This window comes from Mus pahari, chromosome 16 (assembly GCF_900095145.1).
Source record: "Mus pahari chromosome 16, PAHARI_EIJ_v1.1, whole genome shotgun sequence".
NCBI lineage: Eukaryota > Metazoa > Chordata > Mammalia > Rodentia > Muridae > Mus > Mus pahari.
Window position 1 is genome coordinate 14,581,854 of NC_034605.1, and position 25,453 is coordinate 14,607,306.

At 39.8% G+C, this 25,453-nt stretch overlaps 1 protein-coding gene across 1 annotated transcript in view; it reads right to left on the bottom strand.

Moving 5' to 3' along the window:
• The window catches only part of Zmynd11 (zinc finger MYND-type containing 11), a 45,486-nt gene extending 23,635 nt beyond the window's left edge, over window positions 1–21,851 (bottom strand). The window contains exons 1-2 of the mRNA XM_029547677.1: window positions 21,717–21,851; window positions 8,719–8,878 (exon numbers count right to left, since the gene is read on the bottom strand). Coding sequence (XP_029403537.1) covers window positions 8,719–8,878; window positions 21,717–21,832 — 276 coding nt within the window. The 5' untranslated portion in view covers window positions 21,833–21,851. The remainder of the gene's footprint in view (window positions 1–8,718; window positions 8,879–21,716) is intronic.
• Between the last annotated feature and the right edge of the window lie 3,602 nt (window positions 21,852–25,453).

Here is a 25,453-nt window from a genome sequence, read left to right on the forward strand (position 1 = left end):
GGTCAAATGGTAGATCCCAGGATGCTAAAAAGGAGGAAGAACACAGTTCCGGCTTTTCCACTTCACTACCTACTTTTTTTTCACCCCATGCCTTTTACCTACTTCTAAACAAACACTGAAATGGATAAGTCAATGTTGGGTTGCCTAGCTCTACACTTTTAACTCTACTTTTAAAAATAATTGCAGAGATACAATCATATGTTAAATGAAGCAAAGTACAGAAACTTTTAAATTTAATTAATTTTATTTTTTATTTTTTCTTGGTTTTCTTGTTTTTTAAAGACAGGGTCTCACTCACAGGACTGGAACTCTCTGTGTAGAACAGGCTGGCCTGGAATCACAGATTTGACTCTCTAGTGCTAGGATTACGGCATGTGTTTCCATGCGTGGCTTGGTTATGCTTTTAAAATGGATATTACTAACTTCATCATATACCCATATGATGACAATGCTTGTTATTTTAATCATGGCGAAAGCTATTCATAATACACAAAACATACAAAAGTCAAGCACAAAAGTAACTGAATTCCAAATCCATTAAAATTTTCTGATGCAAAAATGCGTCATGTGGACCACAGGCCAAGCTGCCTCCAGTTTGTCTTTAGTAAACAGAAATCATTGAAATCATGAGGCTGCCACCCATCAGTACCATATGTCAATAAGCTGAGGTTACATTTGTACTAGATGTCACCAGATGCCATCAGATACTCTGGGAACAGCCTATTTAGCAGCCTGTGTAAAATTCCACTTCAGACCAAGAATGCTGTTAAAGAGCAAGCCTCCTAACACCTAACACAGAGTTCAAAACTGGAAGCAGTGTAAGATAGTACCGTCTTCACACTTACATCTAGAAAGAACTAATTGAATTGATCTAAACAAGCTAGAGCTCTATTAAAAAAACAAAACCAAACCAAAAACCAAAACAAAACAAAGCAAAACAGAAACAAAAAGCAAAAAATAAAACAAAACAAAAAAGCCAAACCAACCGGCAGAATTAAAGTAAAATAACATAGTGCAAAATTAGTTCACCTTGTCTGGGGCTGCTGTCCTGGAGAAAGGCTGCATACTGAAGGCCTTTCAAAATAAAAACAAGATAATCTTGGTCTCTACCACAATTTTACTCAGATTGGGTAATACAGGCCTAAAGGGATTTCACACAATGGTTTATTATTTCTAGTACGATTCATACTATTTGGCAGACAATATTCACAGAGAATTCTATGAATGAGTTGATAATTGATGAAAAGATAGTAGCATGCAAACTTAAGAGCTGTCACTAATTGTAGAGGAAGCTTATGGACAGACACAGAGAATCTCTCTGAGAACTCATATACCATGAAACCTACAGCCACGTTAGGAAAATGTCTTATTAGCAAAGTCCACACCACACACAGCAGTACGGTACCACAAATACATATCTGATTGGTCTAAAACTGGACTACACTAGACTTTTTTTTTTTTCCGAGAAAGGGTTTCTCTTTTAGCCCTGGCTGTCCTGGAACTCACTCTGTAGACTAGGCTGGCCTCTAACTCAGAGATCCGCCTGCCTCTGTCTCCCAAGTGCTGGGATTAAAGGCATGTGCCACCACCACCCAGCTATACTAGACATTTTTAAAGATCAGAATAATGAGTGTGAGGGTAGTAAACTCAATACCTCACCATTTATTTTCAATATTTAAAAAAATCACTAAAAATCAGTAAAAATATGTAACCATCAAATCCTCCCATGTAAATGATTAACTGAAACTGTTAACAAAATTAAACTAAACCTGGAATGGTAAAGAAGTCATCTTACAGTGTGTCTGTACTAAACACACTATCATATACATGATGAGTACTGTAATTTATACAGGCTGTCCTCATATCCTAGGAGAACAGGCTCCTCTATCTGGCAGCAGCCTATAATCTACTGTTTGGTTATCACTTTGGAGCCCAACTTGTTCAAATCCTGGCCTCGACATTCATGGCTATGTAATCTTGTTCACAATGCTTAGCTCCTCTGTGTATCCCTTTCTATCTGTAAAATGAGCAGAATGATAGCTCTTAGTTTACTGGGTCATGGTAAGGCACAGCCCTCAGGAGATGGCAGCCAGTGGTATTATCTATGTATTGCACACAACAGGAACAAGTGAGGAACAGGCTTCTAATCCTATGACTGCATTTGTTTCCAAGCACTTTAGAAGCTATTATCATATCTTGTTTTTCAACATTTTTCTGAGCAAGGTAGAATAGGAAATATAATGAGCTCCAATTCAGGAATAAAAAAGGAAGCTCAGAAATACGTTTGGCCATGAACCAAGGGAAGCATTTTTAAAACTGTTAGAAGAGGGCATTTTCAAATTCTGGTCAAGGCTCTTCAATAATCCAAAGGCAGTTTTAACATTTTATTTCCCTATGTTTTCATGAGCAGAAACACATTACACTGCTGAACATGTGTATAGAGGGTGAGCTTTAGTGTAGATACACTGTAAAGTGAGTACTCTACCATTCTAGGCTTAGCTTAATTCTGCTAACGAGTTCAGTTAATCATTTATATGTAAGGATTTGGTGCTTACATATTGTTAGTGATTTTAAATCTTGAAAATAAATTATAGTATCTAGTGAAACAGAATTCAGAGTAGAGGACTAAAAAGCAGGAACTCATGCACATAGTCTGGCATCACATGATGAGAAGCATAGAACCACCCAAAATTCTGTTGAGCAAATAGAAACTCAAGAGAGTCAATCAACGAGTAATCATCAGCATTTACTTGATACTCAGTAAATAAAGGATTGTTTACTTTTCTTTGTATCTGAGTTTGAGGTTAGGAATGAATAGTCAAAGAATATATATTTAATTCCATATATAAGGAGAATAAAATATTTCCCATGTTAAAATCCCAATAGCACAAAGATGCATTGAAATTTCAGTTTAAGGTATTTAAAACAACAAACTAAGACAAATATAACTATAACAGAAAAAGAGCAAAAATATAAATTGTTTAAAAAAACTATTCTTAAATTTACATTCTACATATATATAATGTGCTGAATTCAGCTTGAATTCAGCAGCCTTTCAACATGCTTCCTCAAGAGAGAAGCTAGAGGCCAGAGAAGCCTCTTTAGTTGTGGCTTTAGTTAGACAAGAAGGTCTGTGAGGGGCACACCATCGATTCTAATCAGTGCCTTACCTAAGAGGTGTAAACTCAGCTAACTTTCAAGATAAATATAAATCAGTACTTCTTGTAAGCTGGCCATTTGGGTTGGAAATACCTGATGATAACATTCCCCCAAAGTGTCAATAATGCTGGGATTTCAGCCCACTCATTACTAAAATAATATAGTATTATAATAAAAATATCCTCATCTCTTTATGAAACCACAAAATACAAAGCCTAAAATAACAGAGAAGCAAAATACAGAGAGAAAACTATAGAATGCTTGCTCTTTGTTTAGAACGGTGGCCTGAGGCCGGGAGCAGCCTGAAGTCCTGATATCAGGAACAACTCACTTCAAAGTCCTTAGAGGGAAGCAGGCGGGGGTAAAAGTCCAGTCATAGCTGCAGTTAGGCTGGCCTCACCAGCAGCCAGACAAGAGAGGGAAAAGGATTCCACATAAACCACATGTGAGGGTCTCAGTAGACTCCCTAGGGCTGTACTGGGATGAACTAGGAGGGAAATGGGATCCTGAGTCCAAAGTCAGCAGGTCTACGAAAGGAGAAAACAGTTTCAAAGTAACATCGTTTTTATATAAGACTTCTAAGTTCCAGTCAACACTGGAACCAAATTCTGTACTGTCAGATCAAAATCACTTAACAAATAAAAGTATGGCCTTGTTTTCGGGACTGCCAATAAAGTTGGAAATCACCAACAGTTCATAATGATCACCTGGTTTCAAGATACATATTGTATATATTTTATCTGCAAATAATCCAAAACTCAAGGCTACCTGCTTCCTATTTACAATAAGTATCTTGGAAACGCCTTTCCACCCTTGATGAACACTTTATAAACAAAGAGGTTAATATGTGAGACATTAACTTATATTGATTACAAATATAACTAGTAAATCTTAAACTTCACTCCCTTAGGTAATGGCAAAACTCTGCCCAAGAAACATAGTTCTCAAAATGTAAGAGTAAAGGGGGGGATGAGATGCTAGAAATATGGATTAAATAAGGCCCCCTAATCCTGTGTTGTAGGGTAATCACATGATAAAGCATCCATGAACATGAGCATGTATGCATGCATGTATGGCATATATACAGTAAAGTATATGTGATGTGTATATGCATTATGCATTCATTAGTTATTTTGCAATAGTGGGCCTGTCTTGCACAGAGCACCAGAAAAACACTGCTAGCTTTAAAAACTTAAAAAAAGACATAACAAAGTATTACATGTTCAAATGGCAAAAAAGCATGTCTATGTCCACTACCAACAGACCTTCAAAAGCCAAGGAAACTATTTTATAGGAACTATCTGGACCGTATCCATTAATATGAATCTAGGAGTTTTCAGAGGATCACAAAAATTCCCAAATGCTTCTCAGTACTGTGTGTATATCATTTAGAAAACAGATGGGCGTGTATACTTTTACTTATTTACTGACTACTCTGTGGTCTTGCTGTGAGTGGTTGCTGTTTCAATTCACCATCTCATACAGACATATGAAGTCACCACAAAGATGCTTAAACACTACACCATTTTACCATAGTTCTCCAACAGAACTGGCATTTTTACACAGGAGGCTGCAATATACATGTGAGATCACCAGTGAAAAATGTCTGGGAATATTTCTGGGCTGGAAGAAGGAATTTTAGTGATACAGGATTACAATATGCCCGAATCCTCAAAAACAGATATAGTTTCATACAGGAGTGAGCTTTTAGGATATGATTGCCCTACTTATTAAAAATAATGGTCCAACATTCATTTTTTAAAGTTGTTTCAAGTTCTAAAAATAGGCATTAGAGAAGAAGAGGCAGTAGGAGAGCATTAACGATGTAATACCACCAAATGACGCAAGCTCTGTTCATCCTAGTGTGGGGGAGAAAGGGAGACTATACTCATTGCCTTCTCTCTCTCCACACTTGACAGGAGTGAGGACAAGCATTGTCCAGCCTCTGTTATGTAAGGAACTCAGGAGACACAGCCTGTGAGACTCGGGAAGTAACCTTGTTTGCCCATTTCTGTTTTACAGATGCTCTTTTCAGAGGGACAGAAGAACATTCTCACCTGTTCTTAAAGTAAGAGAGCTGCCTTACTAAAGTCTATCAAACTTTGAATGAAGTGATCAACATATCACAATTTAAAAACAAGTTTTAGGACACCAAAGTGATTGAAATCACACACCAAGTAGTGAAACTATAAAGTCCTAAATGCCAGTATGCAGACTCCTAGCCCACTGAACTTTGTGCAGATGAGAAAATGTGGCCTTTCCTTCCATCAAACATTCTTGAGGAGTATTTCCTAGTCAGTTCACAGCCTGGACCTGCCTCTGTGTGCAGATGACAAGCGTTATTACAAATACACAAAGCCTGGGCAGTGTGGAATTTCATATTGTGTTACAGGTGACATAGTCACATGAGCTTGTGGGTGTCCTGAGGACATGGGGACACTCACTACAAGGCAAGTGGTGTATCACCAGGTAGTGAGATACTCATAAACTCAGTCAGTTTCTCTTTATACCTTCAATAAGAACTAGTTTTTTCAAGGGCAAGCTCGTCACAGGATTTATAATGGAGAATACTGGTTACAAAGTAAATAGTCTAATATGGTCAATAAGAAGTTGATGCTTCTGGACTGGAGAGACGGCTCAGTGGTTAACAACACTGACTGTTCTTCCAAAGAACCCACGTTAAATTCCCAGCACCTACATGACAGCTCACATCTGGAATCATAATTCCAGTTCTAGGGGATCTGACACCCTCACTCACACAGACATACATGCAGGCAAAACAGCAATACACATGAAATAAAAATAAATATTTTTTTTTAAAAATTGATGCTTCTACTATACAACAGACATTTTAAGAATTTTAAAGTTCAACTTGTAAATAATAATTATAAATATATAGGGTACAGTGTGATGCTTTGATATATATATGAGAATGATCAAACCTAAAGTCCATTCTTTTAGCTGTTTAGAAATACACACTAAATTATTGTTAACACTATTGCCTTTGTGCACAAGAGTTTGTTGCTACGTTGTATCCTTATTTACTTGTCCAATACTTGCTTTGGGTAGTCTTCATGGACAGATTTTCCTTTAATCCTGTGGTGATTTGAATGAGAAAGGCCACTACATGCACATATATTTGCATGTGTGAGTCCCAGTTAAACTGCTTAGGAAGGAGGTGTGTTACTGGGGTTGGGCTTGGAGATTTCAGAGGCCCACATCAGGTCCAGTGCATGTCTCTCTGTCTGCCTGCCTGCTTGTGCATCAGGATAGAAGCACTCGGCCCCTTGCTTGTATGTTTGCATGCAACATATTCCCTGAAACCTTAAACAAGCCCCCAATTAAATGCTTTCTTTTTATAAGAATTACCGTTGCCATGGTGTCTCTTCACATTTATACAACAGTAACTAAGACCATCCTTAATCAAATGAAATAAATATTACTATGCCCACACTACATTGAAAATTCAATGCAGTTTTAAACAATTCCAGACATGTAAGCAAGAAATGCTTAAGATAGACATTACCCCATCCCATAACTACTTTACCTTTGAGTCTTCACAGTTACATATTTTATAAGCAGAAGTTTGATAGACTCAGTTATACTACATATGCATATTTAGTATAAAACTGCTTGTGAATAAGAACCAATTAGCATTAAACCTATATAGCTGTTGTTACTTTAAGAGTTCATTTCGTAAAAAAGAGACAGAAAGAGAATTATAAATGTTTAAAGAAAATATGTAATAATAAAAAGGAATATAGGACCTAAAGCTGTGGGAAACATATAAGAAGCTAATTGCTTGATGAATTAAAGAAATTTCAGTCTGAGGAGAAAAACGTATATACATGTGTATATGTATACATACACACACATACATATGTATGTGTGTGTGTATATATATATATATATGTATATATATATATATACATATATATATATATATGCATACAAATAAAACATACACACACACACACATACACATCTTAAAGGAAAAAGACAGACCCTTGATTCTAAGAACTACTACACATGACCCACAACTGCAAGAGCGCAGAGTAAGCCCAGTTACAGTCCCGCCTCAGGCACTCTCCACACGGTCTTCTGAATCTCTGAGTGTCCAGGTACTTGGGACAGAATATACCACCCTGTCTGGACTGTCCTGAATCACACTAGACTCTCAGTTTCAGCCACTGCTCTAACTCACTACCTGTGTAACCTACTGCAAAAAGGCTTCCCGCTGCAGCCGAGACTTGACAGACCACTGCTCTGATGACAACAATCCCATTTCTTCCCAGGAATATTTCCAGTTCATAAGCTAAATTATACTGATACAAGTAATGATTTCTTCCATGCTTTTTGTTTGCAGAAACACGGATTTTCTTTTCTGAGGTTCTGACATATAAATAAAATTAGCTAAGCTTTTAGGTCTGAACAACTTCCTACATTTAAAATTACCAGAAATACTTGGCGGTAGTTCTACAGACAGTCTATGGGCTTGCCTGACTATGGGCTTGCCTGTCATGTTACCAGAAAATGAAATGAAGTAAAACTTTCAGGAAATTTTGTCTCGATGAACCATTTTTTAAAATGATATGAGATTTTTAAATTTTAAAATTTTTAGAGAATTATATTACTAAATCTTCAAAATATACATTTGAAACCTACTATCTTAAAAGATGTTTATTATAATAATGAAAGCTTTTCTAATTTGTTGGTTAAATATCAAAAAATATGATGGGAAGATAGAAATAATATAAAATCAATCTTTGTGTATGTGTCCTTCAGCATGAAATTATGTTCTGGAGGTAAGAATAGAGGCAAGCAACCCTAAGAGCAGTCATAGCTAGAGCTAGCTGAGGGTCCAGTACAGAAAGAAGTAACTTTCTATTCATCCTGTTTGATTGATGCTCATCTCCCAATGCTGCCAGAAGTCACTGGTCACTATAGACTACGGCCAGTCACTCTAGCACCTGGAACCTTTGTGTTGTGGATGAAACTCTGCATCAAGCCTGACTCCGGATTTGGTGCCACCCAAGTGAGACAGCTTTCCTAAGCAGGCAGCGTGCTCCTCTCCATCTATCTAGGCAGTGTAAACACTGCCCTGCATTGAAATAGTTTTCAACTAATATTAGCTGAAGAAAGCACAGAAATGGTCATGATTTATAAGGACATTTACTTTAATTCAATTTAATTTTGTTTTTCGAGACAGGGTTTCTCTGTGAAACCCTGGCTGTCCTAGAACTTACTCTGTAGACCAGGCTAAACTCAAACTCACAAAGATCCACCTGTCTCTGCCTCTCAAGTGCTGGGATCAAAGGTGTACTGCCCAAGCTTAATTTTATATTTTTAGATGCAAGATAACAGACAGAAAAGCAAGATTTTTGCAAGAGTTAGTTTTCTCCTAGGACTCACAAGGAAGCTATCAATATAGAGCCTTAATGTTAATAAAAATATTAAGAATTATTAAATTTCTAACAGTGAATGTCTATAGGTTATATTAATACTTAAAAAAAAACCCAAAATGCCAATTTCTAAATTTATCAAATAGAATATACTTACAATCTCATCTCCTGGTAACCAATATCCTTCCTGTTCAATACCAGCTTTTGAACCTTTGCAGCCCACTGTTAGAGTTTCGACAATAAGACCATCTTTCACAGCTAAGCTCAGCTGCCGGGTGGTCTCTTTGGGATGCATACCGTGGACTCGGGACATATACCTGAACACAGAGGAAACACAGAGTTAGGAATTTCTCAGTAATGACAACTAAAACGGAGTAAAATCAAGAAAAGGGAGTCCTTCTTTTATTATGATTTGCATTTATGGAAGAAACAACTCATTAAGAATGTAATTCAGGGGCTGGAGAGATGGCTCAGTAGTTGAGAGCTCGTGCTGCTTGCAGAGGATCCCACTTTGTTCTCAGCACCCCCATGGTGGCTCACAACTACCTGCAACTATAGTTCCTGGGGATCCAAGTCTTTTCTGGCCTTATAACCACATATGAAGTTTAAATGTGAAAAACAAAACCAAAGCATTAGAAGGAAGGCACTGGAGACTTTCTTATACTACCTTGAAAATACCTTTAAGCATAGAACAAAGCCAGAAGTTACACTACCAGTGGACAGATTTACACAAACTAGCCATTTCCACAGGGGGCGGGGAGCACAATAACCTAAGTTAAATGCAGCAGACAAGCTGGGAAGCAATGCATATCCTAAGGACCTCACAAGTTCTACATAGTTCTAAGAACCCCAGCACACACTTGCAGACCTCCCTTTACAAAATGCTTGGGACCAGAAATCATTCAGACTTGTCATTTTTCCATGCTTTAAAATATTTGAACATACAAGAGAGTCCTTGGGGATAGAACCCAGCCAGAACTGGAAACTTTTCTTTTACACATATATGATCTGATGGTACTGTATGTACTACTATTTGTAATTAGAGTACCTGTGTTCTGCACAGGGCACTTCAGGGGATCACATATGGAATTCTCCACTCATGTCATCATGCTGGCAATCAGAGTGTGAGACTGACTTAAACAGGGTTTACTTTACATGCTATGGACGGTTTGACTAGTGTTTATGGTGCACACTGAGCAACTGCCCTACTACCCAGGTTTGTCTTTCCTAAATTTATCTCCTGGGCTGTTTTGTTTAGGACTTCTACATCTCAGGTAGCAATAATGCCTTATTTTAGTTTTTCCCAGGGAATTATTCAACTATCCTGTTCCATAAGATGGTTAAACCCGACTACTGGCAAAGGGGCTGTGTGATGCCAGCTAGAGAACGTGTTCCTCTGGACTTGCCTTTCCTGACCCCAGACAGCCAAGTTAAGAAGAACATTGTTGCATTTTATTATTCCTTGACATTTGTATCCACAAACTTTTACCATGCAAATGGGGTTTCTGAAGAGCTGTGCCCTCAGGCTGAAACACCTCTACCTTTTACTCAGTAACTGAGGCATCTTTAGCAGCTTATACTTTCCCTACTGTTACATAAAAGCTAACTCAAAAATTGATTCTCACTTCTCTTACAAAGTAAGGAAAATGGCAAGACTGGGCCAGAATGCACAGTTACTCCGCAGAGGAGTGTGTTGGCTTGAGCATGCACACTTGAAGAAAACCTGCCTCAAAAGAGCTTGACGAACCAAGACCACAGCTGATGCACAGGGAGGTGTCAAGAATAGTTAGAGACCTTCTAGTCTTCTATTGCAATTGACTGTATAAAAAGTCACCAAATAGTGCAGACGTGTCTAACTATTTAAAGGATATGTTCAATTTCTTTGAACTCAGTACCTATCTTCACCTTTCCCATTCATTTCCATTCCTGTAGTTTTTCTCCCATTGTCTGGAGCCCTGGGATACTGCTTTACAACTGTGGCAATACATTCAAACAAGCTGTAAAAAGTTTTAAGATGTTTCATCTCCCCTGAGCCAATTCTGCATGTGGAAGGCCCTCCACCCCACAAGAAAAACAAACATATACAGTTAATTGTAACAGAAAATGTTTATCACCTTTAGAAAAGTAAGAAATTGTAAGAACCATTCTCCCTGAGACTTATCATCTACCTATGAATCCAATAGTGATGCAAGCTCAGACACTACACTACAGCTACATGAAATCCTGAGAACCGAGCACAGAGATGAACGGAGAACAACGCTTTTACCCAAGGAGAACAGCCGGCAGGAAGTGCAGCAAACCTCTCCGCCCACCAAAACACTAATCCATGGGTACATGCCCTCACATCTCTGGAGAACAGCTCCACTCTGATTATAGGTTCTAAGGCTTGAGAATAGTCACCATTCTGATGGTCACATAACACTTTATTCCAAGTGTATGCTGGGCAATCTGGATCAACACCTTAGCTCAATGCTCCCCCATGTCCAGCTGGCATGGGCTGCTGTCAGGTTGCTCCAAAAGACTTGGAACCAACTCCCCCAAGTTGTCCTCTGACCTTCATATGACCTTCACACAGCATGTCAATGCACACATGCTTGCATGCACATACACAAAATAAGTATATATTTTCACTTTTAAATTAGCTTTAAAATCATATACAGTTTGACAACTTTGATCTCGTAAAAGATGGTCATAGCAAAGTCATATAGTCCATCTTGGCTGTTGATGAAAGAAATAAGCAAAATAATTAGGCCTCTGTTTAAATTATCTACAAATTTTTTTCTTGATCTCATTTACTACATTTCCATTCACAATACCTAATAGAGTACACTTTGCACAAGAGGCAGGAATTTTCAGAATAAAGCATTAAGATTCCCATGCAACTGGGGCATTGTCTTTCGTTTGATAATTTGGCACACAAAAGTCTTCAGTGGAAAAGAGAGAACTAACTACAAATGATATTTAATTCTAAATGATCAGCTCTTTACACCAGACTGTAGTGGGTCACCACTGCTCCTGAGCTAGCCTGACTAGGAACAGAAAGACAAGACAGCAAAGGACAGGAGAGACAGAGACACCTGGTCCACTCTGACAGCCTTCACATGCGTGCACGTGCACTCACTCACACACACACACACACACACACACACTCACTCACGCATGCAAGCTCACACGCCACAGTCTGGTACATGCTAGACATGCACTGTAGCAATGAGCTATATCCAGAAGCCTGTCTCCTACACATGTCCCTTACAAGCATGTTCAATGTTCCTAGTTTTGAATGCTTCCAAAATGGAATCAGACTACATGCATTCTCTTAACTTGATTCCTTTCCTCAGTATTAAATGTTGGTATTAATCTGGATGAATTCATGTGACTGTCCAGTCTAACAATCTGCTATATGGAACATATGACTTCCCTGTATGGCTCTGATATTATTTCTAGATTTGGTTCGAGTTGTTCAAGTCTAGTTCTCTTTCCTATGTTGAGTGTTAGTTTTAATCTACATTAGTAAATTTTTAACTTTACTCATATATTTATCAAGACTATGGTTACAATTAATTTTTTTGTTTTAACTGAGTATATGTACATTCTCAAACTCACACACACACACACACACCACTTTTTATTTGCATTTCCCCCATCCCAAATCCAGACCCCCATCATATACCCTCCCCCAAAGTCTCCAAGGTAAACCATAAAGGAGTCCTCTAAAAGGGAATCTTGAACCCAACCAAAAGGCAAACAGCTCTGAGCCAGGATGTTTGCATCCCTGAGCTTCAGGTAAAGAGTAGAACTGTTGCACTGTATAGGTGACATCTATTAATGTTCTTTTCCTTTCCCTTGAGGAAATACTGCTGCCTTCTCTATCAGATGGTAAATGTGGATATCTTGTTGGCATGAACTACCAATGTCTTCACAAACTGATCTCAAACCATACTGACAAAAAAAATTTAACCATGAAAAAGGACAATCTAAACATTCCTTGTCGGAAATGCTGATAGCTTCAAGTGCTTTCCATCTGGGTGTCTCTGCACAGCATTTCCCAGGTGAGCACTGCTGATGCTTCACATCTGAAATGCTAACCTGTTGAGTACCATTTTGAGGCTTGAGACCAAAGATTATCTTGATTTTCATTTTCAGACTAGGGATGCTCCAGGACGTCTGGCCTAGAACAAGCCATGGAGAACAAGGTGCCAGCTGCCTTACAGTGGTAAGGAGGGCAAGGGATGTTGCCTAGTCACAAAACTTCCTATTCTCTACTGAGATACTGAGTGCAAAGGGTGGTGGTTTTCTAAAGGAAGGTGATGACTTCCTCAATAAAAGATAACTAGTTAATAGCAAAGGTGGTAGGAGAATTTGCCTGGTTCATCAAAGATCTCAAGTTTTCAGTTGCTAAAGATAAATCAACGAGGAAAACAGTGTCTGTACACCCTCAGTATTAGCAAAGGCCACTGAATACTGTTGAGTGTGTTGGTCATTAGCTCTGGGTATGGAATTAATCCAAGCCAAGAGAAGAGTCCCTTACCCATCGAGATGGCACAGCAGCAAGGAAGGCTGTATTGCTAATAAACCACCAACCAACCCATAATATGAGCTGCCACAGGTCTCAAATATATTATATCCTAACTGCAGTTTCCCCTCCATCCTTCCCTCCCAGCCCTTACACCCCTACTCCCTCCCTCTCCATCCACTCCTCCTCTGGTTCCCTTCAGAAAAAGCTAGGCCTCCAGTGGTATCAACCAAGTACGGCATATCACGTTGCAATAAGATAAGGCACTTTCCCCTATATTAAGGCTGGACAAGGCAACCCAGGAGGAGGACAAGGGTCCAAAAGTCAAGCAAAAGCATCAGTCATAGACCCTGCTCCTCTGTTAGGAGTCTCACAAAAATACCAAACTATGCAACTATACTGTGTATACAGAAGGCCTAGGTGAGACACATGCATGCAGGTTCCCTGGTTGTTCGTTCAGTCTCAGTGAGCCCCTGTGGGCTAAGGTTAATTGATTCTGTGGGTTTTGTTGTGGTATCCTTGACCCATCTGCCTCCCACAATCATTCCTCCCCTCTTTAGCAGTTTTACAGTTTTGGTTTGGTTTCGTTTTGTTTTACAAGAGTTTTGTTTCATTTTTTTGTTTGTTTTTTACAGTTGTGTCTAGATTCTAAAGAAGGGAAACTCAGTACAGAGAAAAATAAAACTAGATAGATCCTAAGTAGCCTCAGAGAACAGATGGACTGAACACTGAACTGTGAGAGATACAGCTGTTGTGGTAGGGAAGCAAACTGTACAGGGTATTCTTGTCGAAGTCTTGAGAAAAAGAAATTATGAGCTTAAGAGCTGACTTAATGGTTAGAAGCATGTAATGTTCTTCCCAGGGACCAGAGTTCAAATGTCAGAACACACACTAGTGCATACCAACTGCCTGGACTCCAGTTCCAAGGGATCTGATACCCTCCTCCGGCCTCTGCAGACATCGCCACTCGTGCACAAACCCATGCATATACTCATAATTACAAATAAATCTTTTGTAAGACAGGTAAAAGAAGTATTTTTCTTATTTATTTATTTCTTATTTGTTTGTTTGAGACAGGATCTCACTCTTTGGCCTAGGCTGACATCAAACTCAAGGCAATCCATCTGCCTCCATTTCTCGAATACTGACATTATGGTGCTGAATTGTCATTCTTGGAGAATAAAAGAAATTCTTAAAATATTTCAAGAGCATAAAATACCAAGGAAATGATTGGATGCAATCACACTAATAAAGACTACATTAGGCAGATTGGTCATGTTGTATACACCTTCCATTCTAGAACTTAGGAGGCAGAAGCATGTGAATCTCTGTAAGTTTGAAGCCACCTTGGGAAAAAGTTGAACAAATGATAGAAGGAAATAAAAACTAGAAAGGGCCATCTACACAGTGGAGACATTGACAACACCAATGGAGAAAATACCCAGACTTCTGGTTTGAGCCCAACAGCTGGCACAATGTTACACAATGTTTCATAATCCTAAGCCTCACTGTATTCACCAGCAGTCATGGTGTGTGTGTGTGTGTGTGTGTGTGTGTGTGACACCAACCCCAGAGTTGTGAAAATTAAATGCCAGCAAATGATGTCCATTACAACAGCCCTCCTTGAAATTACTTCCACAGTTAATGCAACTAAATAGCTGCTAGTATTCTGTGAGTGCACATGTGTGTGTGTGTGTGTGTGTGTGTGTGTGTGTGTGCAAATGTATGTGCATGTGTGTGTGCCCATGCAGTACTGAAGATAGAATCCAGGGCTTCTTCATTCTAGGCAACTACTTGATCACTGAGCGCCTGTCCCAGTCCAAATACTCATTATTACTACTGTCCCCACTGCTGTACTCCCTACTGACGTCAATAAGTGTGCATGATGAAATCTATTTTAAGATATCCATAGTCAGCAAATACTTGTAAAAGCTTCTATGAAACTTTAAGAAATGATAAAAAAAAAAAAATGAACTTAAGCACATGACTATGAAAGTAGAGGAGGGTCAGGGTTGGCTACACCAAAGCCAGGGTCTTGAAGACTGAGTGTGGTGGGTTTTAAAAGGGTGCATCTTTGATCATGAATGGGGGAAAAATACAAAACATAGAATCCGTGATGTTATCACACACCTGAGAATAGCCTTTTGGGTGAAGTACCAAGTGGGAAGAGGCTGCACACAAAAGCAGACATGATGGATCTAACTGAGAAGGGCTCTGGATTTTATCTATTATGGGAATCAAGAGGAGTCTAAGAATACAATCATATATGAACATCAGAGAAGTGACTGATAAGCATGGGGCTGAGGAGGAGAACAGAAAGGAAGGCAGAGCTCATCAGCCTAGGCACATGAGCTGGCCAGGCCTACAGAGATCCAGGGCTCTTAGAGAGCAGTGGGAATGGGGAAGCAGGGGGTGAGGCAGGGAGCCATGCAGACAAAGCTGCTGACAGTGGAGCTGCTGGGTAAGGCACTCTGCAGGTAGACTCCAGGAGCCACAGGAAAAAGGTCGGCAAGAATAAGGCACATTGATGGTTAGTGCCACTTCAGAAAGGTGTCACTGGCACTAACCCAGTGACAGCAAGGGGCAGAGATTGGCAGGGGGACTGCAGCGCAGGCAGGAACAAGGGAGGCAGCTTCAGAGTAGCACATCAGACAGCGGATGCTCAGACAGAGAGAACCATTTAACCTAGCTTGAAAAGAGAAAGCGAGTGCTTTATCTTAATCCTGTCTGTACTGTAAAGCCCCTGCTATAGATTCCTTTTTAGCCACTAATTAAATAACTCAGTATAGACATTAAACACACTCCTAACCTGACCCTTTCTGCCACTTCCCTTCAAATACTAGAAACACTTCCCATGATCCAGACAATCTATGTGTTGACTCTCCCTCCTCAAGGCCTTCCAAACACTCGGCAACTTTCCCCCAAATGAAGTCTGCAGTATTATAAATCACTACCCTCTAATCCATGCGAGTAAGCTGAACTCTGCCACACCTATCCCCCTACTTATTCCTTAGTAGATAATTGTGCTCTCGGGTACCTTGTCTTTAAATTCACAAACATGCAAACAGACAAGCTTCTAGGGCAAGAGGAATGCCCTAAAAAACCTGCCCTCTGAAGGAAGCAACTGTGACTGCAGAGCTGAGATTCAGCCTGTGCCTGCCCAGTGTGACATCAGGCCATAATTCTAACAGCAATCAAATGTGTCTACAGGTCTCTCAGGGACAAAGATCTGTGAAAATGGGAATACGGATGCAGATGTGACAGTGAGGGGGACGCAGCTGCTACAGCTACCATGTGTAAAGGCTTACTTAGGCAATGGTCATTTTCTTCCTCTCTGATAATCCTGAGGGAACAGAATCTCAGACACGTGGCAAAATTTCACATACAACCTGGGTGTCACAGAATTCTATTAAGTGAGCAATGTGTGTCTACTTTACCTCCACAGGAAGCCTAGGCACAAAGACACCTTACTGTGCAGGCCTAGGTATGTTTGAAGTGTTAGCAAGTCCAGGAAAACTCATGTCACAAGGGATCAGCGGATACTTTCTGACTGGGATCTGACCTTAAAGTAAGGAACACATGTAATCAAGTGAACTCAAGTGGGACAAGGTCTCTAATCCAGAGCCCTAGAAATGGAGAGCCACGTGCTCAGGACAGGGGAGAAACCTGGCCAGGAATTGCTTTAGCTGTCTCTGGCAGGCAGGAGAAAGGAAAATGTTCCTGTTTTAAATGTTCTGCCTATCCAGCAATGCCAATAAAGATAAGAATAATCCATAGTAACTTCATCAGCATGTGTTTAAACTATCTTTAATAACTACTAAGAATAATTATGACCCTCTAAGACTGTTGTAACTATCTAAGGCAGACGTGAATTCTCTGGAAAAGGAGCAAAAGAAGGCGACCTGTGCGCCTTATTTCTTCTGCAGTGTTTTAATGCCCAGATCATTTAAAGACACAGGAGCAAGGAGATAGGAACCACCAGGGTCCAGAAACTCAAGTTCCACTTCTGTGACTGAGTCTATTCATAGGATTCTTCATCTTTTGTGCCTTGATTTAATTCTAATGCATAAGAACTCATACCTTAAACACATGAATATTTTTAAAATACTTGTTTAAGATGAATATTTGAGGCCAAATATTTCCAAGCTTTGTCATAAGAAGACCTATCCAAACTACACAGAAGAGGTGTGTACACATACATGTACCGACTGTCCCTAGGAAAGATGTATGTGTACATCCTATTGTTTCATACACACAGTCACTACAGGCAAAGAGACCTGCTTTTCTAGCCACCCTCACACATAATTCCAAACTGACTAGTCTTTATAATAAAATAATGGTTCGTATGGATTTTGATAATTACACATCAGTTCCTACAAATGCAAAGTGGTTTTTGTTTTATTTTGTTTTTTAGATTTATTTATTCTATTTATATGAGTACATGTCAGCTGTCTTCAGACACACCAGAAGAGGGCATCAGATCCCATTACAGATGGTTGTGAGCCACCATGTGATTGCTGGGAATTGAGCTCAGGACTTGTGGAAGAGCAGCCAGTGCTCTTTTAACGGCTGAGCCCTCTCCCCAGCCCCACAATGGTTTTATTTACAGGTCAAACTTTACTTGAGATTATACCTTGAGGGCCTCTATCAAGAAGCCCCTTTCTATTTCTTCAGCAGATACTGCCCTTCTAAGCAGGTGAGGACAAGCCTTGCAGAGTTACAACCACATTTCACACTGCCTATTATGAAGGCCTCACTGACAGATGTCTCAAAGTACACAGGAGGGGGACCCGAGGATAGCTCAGGGCTTAATAGCTCTTGAAGGGTACATGGGTTTAGGGCTCAGCATATATAGACCAGTTTATTCAGGGAATCTGAGCCCTCTTCTGGCCTCCACAGGGGTCAGGAATATACATACTGTACATGCACACCATAGGCAAAAACTCATATACACAAATAAAGATAAATAAAACTACTTTTTAAAGTGCCTGATATAAGCCAGTAACTTCTCAGTACAAAGCCCAGGGCAATCTCAGAGGAGCAGTGACAACCAGGTGGAGTTCCATGCACTCACAGGAAAGGAGAATAATATGTACTGTAGATGCTCAGATTCAGTAGCTAAAGCTCCCTTCCAGTAAAAAGCTGCACGTCTAGTGGAAAGCTGGGAATTAAATACCAACCCCCATGGAGTCAGGTAAGAAGACTTTGTGCATGATGGCGTAGTTTGTGCTGTGGGGTAAGAGGTAAACCTAAGAGAACATAAGGCCATACTTCTGCCAACTAAAAGTGTCACAAAAAGGAACTGTAAACACATGAATCGTGATTTCAAATTCAAATGAAGTGCTGTGGCTGAAGAGGTGAACACACTCAGGATCTGCCTGCAAATCAGGGAAATCATAGTCTACTATTTCAAGTGCAAGGTAAGACAAGAAGTCCGTGAGCTACAGAACTATAAGTCAGAAGTAAATAAACCTCAAACATGGGCCCAAACTTACAGTCAATGAAGAAAAGCACTTCAGAGGTACAGTCCCAAGTGAGGATGCTTCAATCCCATTTGGAAGGGAGAAGAAAGCAAACATGGGAGGTGGGAGCAGAGGGCTCTGAGGCCCTGACACCTATACAGCAGAGGACTGCCTAGTGAGAGAAGATGCACCTAACCCTAGGGAGACTTGAGGCTCCAGGGAGTGGGGAGGCCTGGTGGGGGAGGGGGAGGTAGGGACATTCTCTTGGAGTTGGGGAAGGACATATGGATTGAGGAACAGTCAGAGGGTGGACCGGAAGGAGGATAATAACTGGACTGTTAAAAAGAAAGGATTAAAGATAATAAAAAATAAAAAAGTAGTAGTAGTAGTAAGGCCCACATTCAAGGATCAGCACTGCAAAGAGAAGTCGAAACAAAACAAGAATGAAAACCTGAGACATAAAGTCTGAGCCTAAAGGCATGCACAGTGCAGGAGCACAGAGCAGACCACACCACTAATAGCAAAGTTGCAAAGCAGAGAAATATCATATCTAAGATAAGAAGAACAGACAAATCACAGGTACAGTGCAGGAAAACAAAATCCAGCGTGGAAGCATGTCAAACATACTTGGTGTGTAAATCCCAGTGGCACTTAGGAAGCCCGCAGTCATCAGGTGAGAATGCCCTTGTTAAACGTGGTAAAGGGAAACATCCTCTTCTGCTGGGAACCATGTATGCAGGCGCATGGCAGGGGCAGGGAAGCACAAGGAGGAAACAAACTACTTCTCAGATATAGCACGAGTGGCTATAAATATCTCAGAAGGAGAAATTTCTTAGTTAACATGTGCCCCCTACAGTAGAGCACAGCTCCATCTACACACCCTCCCCACAGCCACAGTCTCCTGATTCATGAAATTCAGAGACTGGGGTCACATTTGAGTTACCAGAGCACAGTGATAGAATCCACATGAACAGGGCATAAGAACTGCAGAACAGACAGCCCAATTTTCTTAGTAAAATACCCAATAAAGAACATCAGTAAAGAGATAGCTGTGCAATTTATAGATTAAAATAATAAAAATAAGATACAAACAGGACCACACAATTACATAGAGTTAGACAAGATACTTAAAGATATACCAAGCTACAAGCCAGTAAGGTCAAATGCCAGAACACTTAATGCATGACTTTTACTTCATTTTTAACAATGGGGCTGCTCACCAGTCAGCAGAAAGCAAACAAGGTCTTAACAAGAGCTCACCTAGGGGCTTGGGTAAGTCAAGGTGTTTTTAAAGGTTAAAGGATACCTGTGTGTTCACACATGAATGAAGAGGAGCATCTTGATTCCTGGCCTAACAGAGCTCAGAGCAGTATTTTCTATCACCACCAGTGCTGCTTCCCAGCCAACCCCAGAAATGGGGACATCAAGGGAAATGGCATCAGCCAAGAGGCAAAGGTGCTGGGTCAGGCATTTCCTAGACAGTCTTCTGCTTCCGTGGACTTTTAAGAGGAGACTTACAAATTCATGATCATCTGGTAGGTAAGCAAGTTTATCTGTATTTAAGAATTATAGAGCTTAAGAAAAAAAAAAAAAGAAAGAAAGGAAATGTGGCTTGGGTCATCATTCAAAGTTATATTGACGAAGAAAGAAGAAAAGTCAAATCTCATGATGATCCATGATCAAAAGGAGATGTGTTCAGTCCCAATGACTGCCTCTACGGTGTTCACTAGTTTCACATATGCCAAACATGCACACGTAGGTGTTAAGTAGCCAACAGATACATGCACAACTGCTACAGGCATTCGCCCTCTTCCTCCTTCATCAGCAGGACACCCAGCCTAACCATAGCACTCCTGAGACTCCTGGGGTGCTTGGCAGGTGCCCTGAGATGCCCGAAAAACACCGCAAAGGAAAAGAGATGTAACCATTTAAGAAACTGAAACTGTTCAAATGTACACGCTTAAGAATGCTTTAAATTTTTGAAACAAATAACAATATCTTATTTTTCAATTTCAGTGTTCTTTTATAAAAATTTCAGCTGTGGCTTTTACAAATCTCAAGGACATACTTAGTATCTTTTATTCTTTGAGATTTATTTTTAACCCAGTGAAGGGAATTAAATCTAAGATGTTACCTGTGAAATATATGTGCTGTACCTCTGACCCATGTTACATTCCCAGCCTGAGGTTTTTGAAAACTATATTAGTATCACCCCCTACCCTGTACTTAATTATCATCTCTCAAAATGCTTGCTTTTTAAAAATAAAATAAGCGTTAGGTAATAGATAAAGTAGTGTGCTCCTTATTACATCTTCTCCACATCTGGGGCACTGTTTTCTTTCTTTAGACACAGGAGGCAGGGCTGCCAGTGGCTTCCTGCCTGTTTCCTAGCCCTTCCTCTCGGGCAGCCTCCTCATCTTCATATATGGGGACAACATTAAGAATGCACAAGCTTATTAAGAACAGTTTCGAAGCACTGTGTATGTCAGCTTTATAAATTTCCTACTTTTCATTTTTAGATACCATCTAACAGATATAGGGCAGGATAAGAACAAAAAAGTTCAAATTAACAAAAACTCATGTAAGCTTTTTAAAAATATTACATTAGCTTTATTTTAAAAAATCATCCAGAGAAATAAAACAAAATCAAATTCCTAACTGCCTTCACAGTACAAAATAAGCAAAAACAATGTTGGTTTTCTATACTGAATCTTTGTCTACAATTAGCTCTGGAAACTAAGGAGAAAAGGAAAGGAGAATTTTCTTTTTAAACTGAATACATATTCAATCTCATTTCTTCTAGTAGTTATAAAGTATTCATAATATTATTTACTACATAAAGCCTGTTCACCTCCATTGAGATTGGCCATGAACAATAGATTTTGGTTAGACAGCTTCACTACAATAAAGCAAATGACTAATAAGCCTTTTAAACAAAAATTTCTTAGGGCAAAAAAATGTATAATTGAAAATCTACTATAAACAGAATATATTGATCTTTACTTATCTAGCATTTATTTACAAGGCTTCTAAATATACATTGTCTATATGTGATTCTGTTGTTTTCCCTTTTCTGTAGTCCTCTACAAGGAAACAGTCACTTCAGTTCCTTGTATGAACTGCACAGGAGATAAGGCATATGAGGACTTTACAGTGGTGCTTTTGTTTACATTTACTTACTTTGTAATACGATCAATGTTGGCAATCTGCTTCTGATTCCTGATAATTTCAATGGCTGCCCAAAGATGCTGGATAGCTTTTGTGTCCGCCTGTCGTCTTTTTGTTAAACGTGCCATGACCTGTTTACTTCTTTAGCTGTAGCAATATACAAAAACATAAGGCAGAAAACATGGATTACCAGGGGAATTTCCAACACAGGAGCAACAGCAGCAGCACTTCCTGACACTGGTCACTCTGAAGTGAAATGGAGTGTCGCGGCTTTCCATTTTCTACCTTTCAAGCTGCACTTCTACTTAATAAAAGCAAACATTCACTTGGTTACCTCTTAAAAACTATATTCTAAAATCCAAATCACTTAAAAAGGTATTTCCAAGGAGTGTACCCCATACGGATGTCAATAAATAAATAATAAATAAATAAATAAATAAATGCAGGCATTTAATGTTTACTCTAAAATACATAGATAAAGATTTCATTTTTAAGTATTACACTGTGTGAAAATCAAGCAATACAAAATGGAATTTATATGTCCTAAGTGTTTAGTTTTTATAATCATAGCTTTAAAGAATTCAGTTTTATATACATATGAAAGCAATGTTAAAAAAAAAAAAAAGCATTAGCCAGAATGGTAATGGTATATAGTACTGTACACCTGCAGTCCCAGCACTTAGGAGGTAGAAGCATGAGGATTAGCACAAGTTCAAGATCAACCTCATCTACAGTGAGTTCCACACCAGTCAGAACTGCATAGCAAGAAACAAACAGTCAACAGAGAATCCAGGTCATTCTAAGGTAAAATATGAAAGGCCAGGAGCTAGGATACCAGATCACAAACTATCAGTAATGATACAGCTGCCAGAATAGGGGTTCATTTCAGAGCTAATAATTACATTATTAAGAAATAACACTATCATCTTATTCAAATTTTGGTATCTGGACAGGCTGAAGGAGACAGCTGTCAAGTTTCCAAATACCCTTACAGCTATCTCCAGGCAAGAAAGAATGAACTACAGTTCAGTGTCTGGTGGGTGACAATATCAATGAAGACCTGTCGAATCTCCACTTCATCTTCACAGTGAGCCCAATGAAACAGGCAACGTTGCACATCTGTGTGCTAGGCCCTTAGTGAAAGGCAAAAAGGCAGGTCCTGCAGCATGTCCTTCAAGGACACAGCAAGTGTGGAACTTGCTCTGGCACTTCACTGCACTCCCTTACTCCAGACCAGTTGCTAGACTTTCATGTCTCCTTCTCCATCCTTCCTCACAGCCTCCTTCCTTCTCTGACCAACCTGAGTGAGACCTGCAGTTGGCACCTGAGCTCATATTAACCAGAGTCACGGGATATGGTGGCTTCCAGCATGATGTAGCCAGGAGAGAGTGTGCACAGTGAAACGGACTGAGGAGGTTTCTGAAGAGCACACTTTCTCCATGGCTACTTTTAAAACAATGTTGGGCTGGGGAGGTAGCTCAGTCTTTTAGAACTCTTCATGCACACATGCAGACCAGAGTTCAAACTTTCAGCACCATGGAAAGAGCAGGTGTAGCCCTGGGAGCCTATGACTCCTAGCACTTGGCAGGAGGAGGAAGGACAGAAGCAAGGAAATGTCTGAGACTCACTGACCATCAGGTTCTCTATGGAAACTGTTTCAAGGAGTAAGGCAGAGAATGAAAGTACACTTGTTAGCCTCTAGTCCCCCAGCACACCACACACATGCATGCTTGCACATGTACATACTCAAAAAATGCTGGTGTTCAAGTTTTAAAGGAAAATTATCTTGTTTTAAATAAATGTAGACCTATAACTAAACAATAAAAAAGAAAAAGAGAACCGTGGCTTCCGATGCTTCTATTCAGAGTGCAGACACCTCAGTTTCAGTGTGCTTCTTCAGGAGTGCCAGCTTGAGGATGCCGGGGGGGGGGGGGACTGCAGGAGCCACAGTGAGATGCAGCAGCACAGCCCCACCCAGTCCTGCTTCCTTTAGACAGAAGCACAAGCCCAGCTGTCTCAACGGCTTACAGCATGCAACGACAGTGCCTACCTTGTTCCTACTGCTGTGCTAGCCAGGAGACATTTGAAATGGCAATCCTGGCTGGAAAACGAAACTGACGGGGAGATCTAACGTGGACAGTGCAAGACCATATACAACAACCACAAAAGTAGTCCAGAACTCTAGAGAGAATCCAGAAAAGGTTCATACTGCTTCTAGCCTGGGTGAAGTTTAGGTAGAAATAAATTGAAAACTGCAAAACTATAAGAAATATGAGAAAAATAAGCACCAATATTTCTCTTATTTTTAAATAATTGTTTAAAGCAAAAAGAAAAATAAGTAATAGATGTCCCTATGTTTATAATATATGTAGAAGTCAGTTATATCATGACCATAACACAAAGGAAGGGGACGAGAACTTCATGTGAAATAGTATAAGACTAAATAAAGGGGGACTTTGGTAAAATCAGGATGAGCATTATATTCTATACACTAAGAGGATAATCATAGTTTACATATAATTTATTTTAAAATATATAGTATGAGCTGGACCTGGCAGTGTAGCCCTGGAATCCCAGCTTCTCAGAGGCAGAAGTGGGTGGAGCACCACAAGCTCAAGGGTTGGGTGGGCCTCAAAGTTAAAGGCAGCCCAGGCAACCTGGAGAGACAGTGCCTCAATAATTAATCAAAAATAACGCATTCACATCTACAGAAAAAACTAAAAAAAAAAAAAAATAACTTTCAAGAATACTGAGATAATAAATATAATTATTACTATGTAACAACCATGTGAATATAATGGGAACTAAATAGCAGAAATGCTTAGTGATGTCATACATTCCCAGAAAGTAATAAAACCAAGACCAAAGAATCAAGCAGCCTTCGTCTCAGGAAAGCAGATGTAAGATGAAATCAGGGCCTCTGAGAGCTTGGTGAACCACATGACAGACAGCAGGCATGCTGTCACTCACGTCACACCAGATCTGAAGATAGTCACTGCTTATGGGAGTCAGAGTGGAACACTGCCAGTGGAGTGACAGGTGAAGTATGTGGCACAGCTTGAAAGTGCCAAAACGAGAGCCTATTAAATGCCTATTAAGACAGTATTTCACTAAAGTACAACTATTCAGTTATCTCTGAGTAAAGAGAAATCTCGAAAACTACCATGGAACTGGGAGTATGCCCAGCCCCTTGTGAACCCTTGGCCAGTCTCCACGCTGAGCTGCCACCCCATCCCTCAGCTGCGTTTCTTAGGAGGTCACGTTCACTCATTAACCCTCTGGGTTCTGCTTGTATACTACCACTCTCTTGTACTGTGGGAAAACAGCAATGGCAGAAAAGTCAAAGACTCCAATCTAGTAAGAACCATTAACAACATGACTTCATCCAAGAAAGAATGACAACTGGGCATTGGTAACAAAAAGAAAACATCCTAGCAAGTTGGTCTCTTGGGCCAACCTGTATAAAAGCTGGTGCCACTCAAGGTCTGTGCTGATGTGGTAAAGCCAACATGAATTCAAAAGAATGAATAAAAGTTATTTAACTAAGAAAGGGTTTGTCTCATTTACTTTTACATACAATGTTTTTCTAGGTACCCAGCAGAGTTTCAAACATGCTAACCTTGTCATATAAAAATATTAAATTCAGATTTTCCAGATATGTTATGAGACCCCAGAGAAAACCTTCATTTCAATGAGAAAGGTCAGAAAATGTGCAGAAAACACTGACAGTCTTTAACCTTCTATCTGCT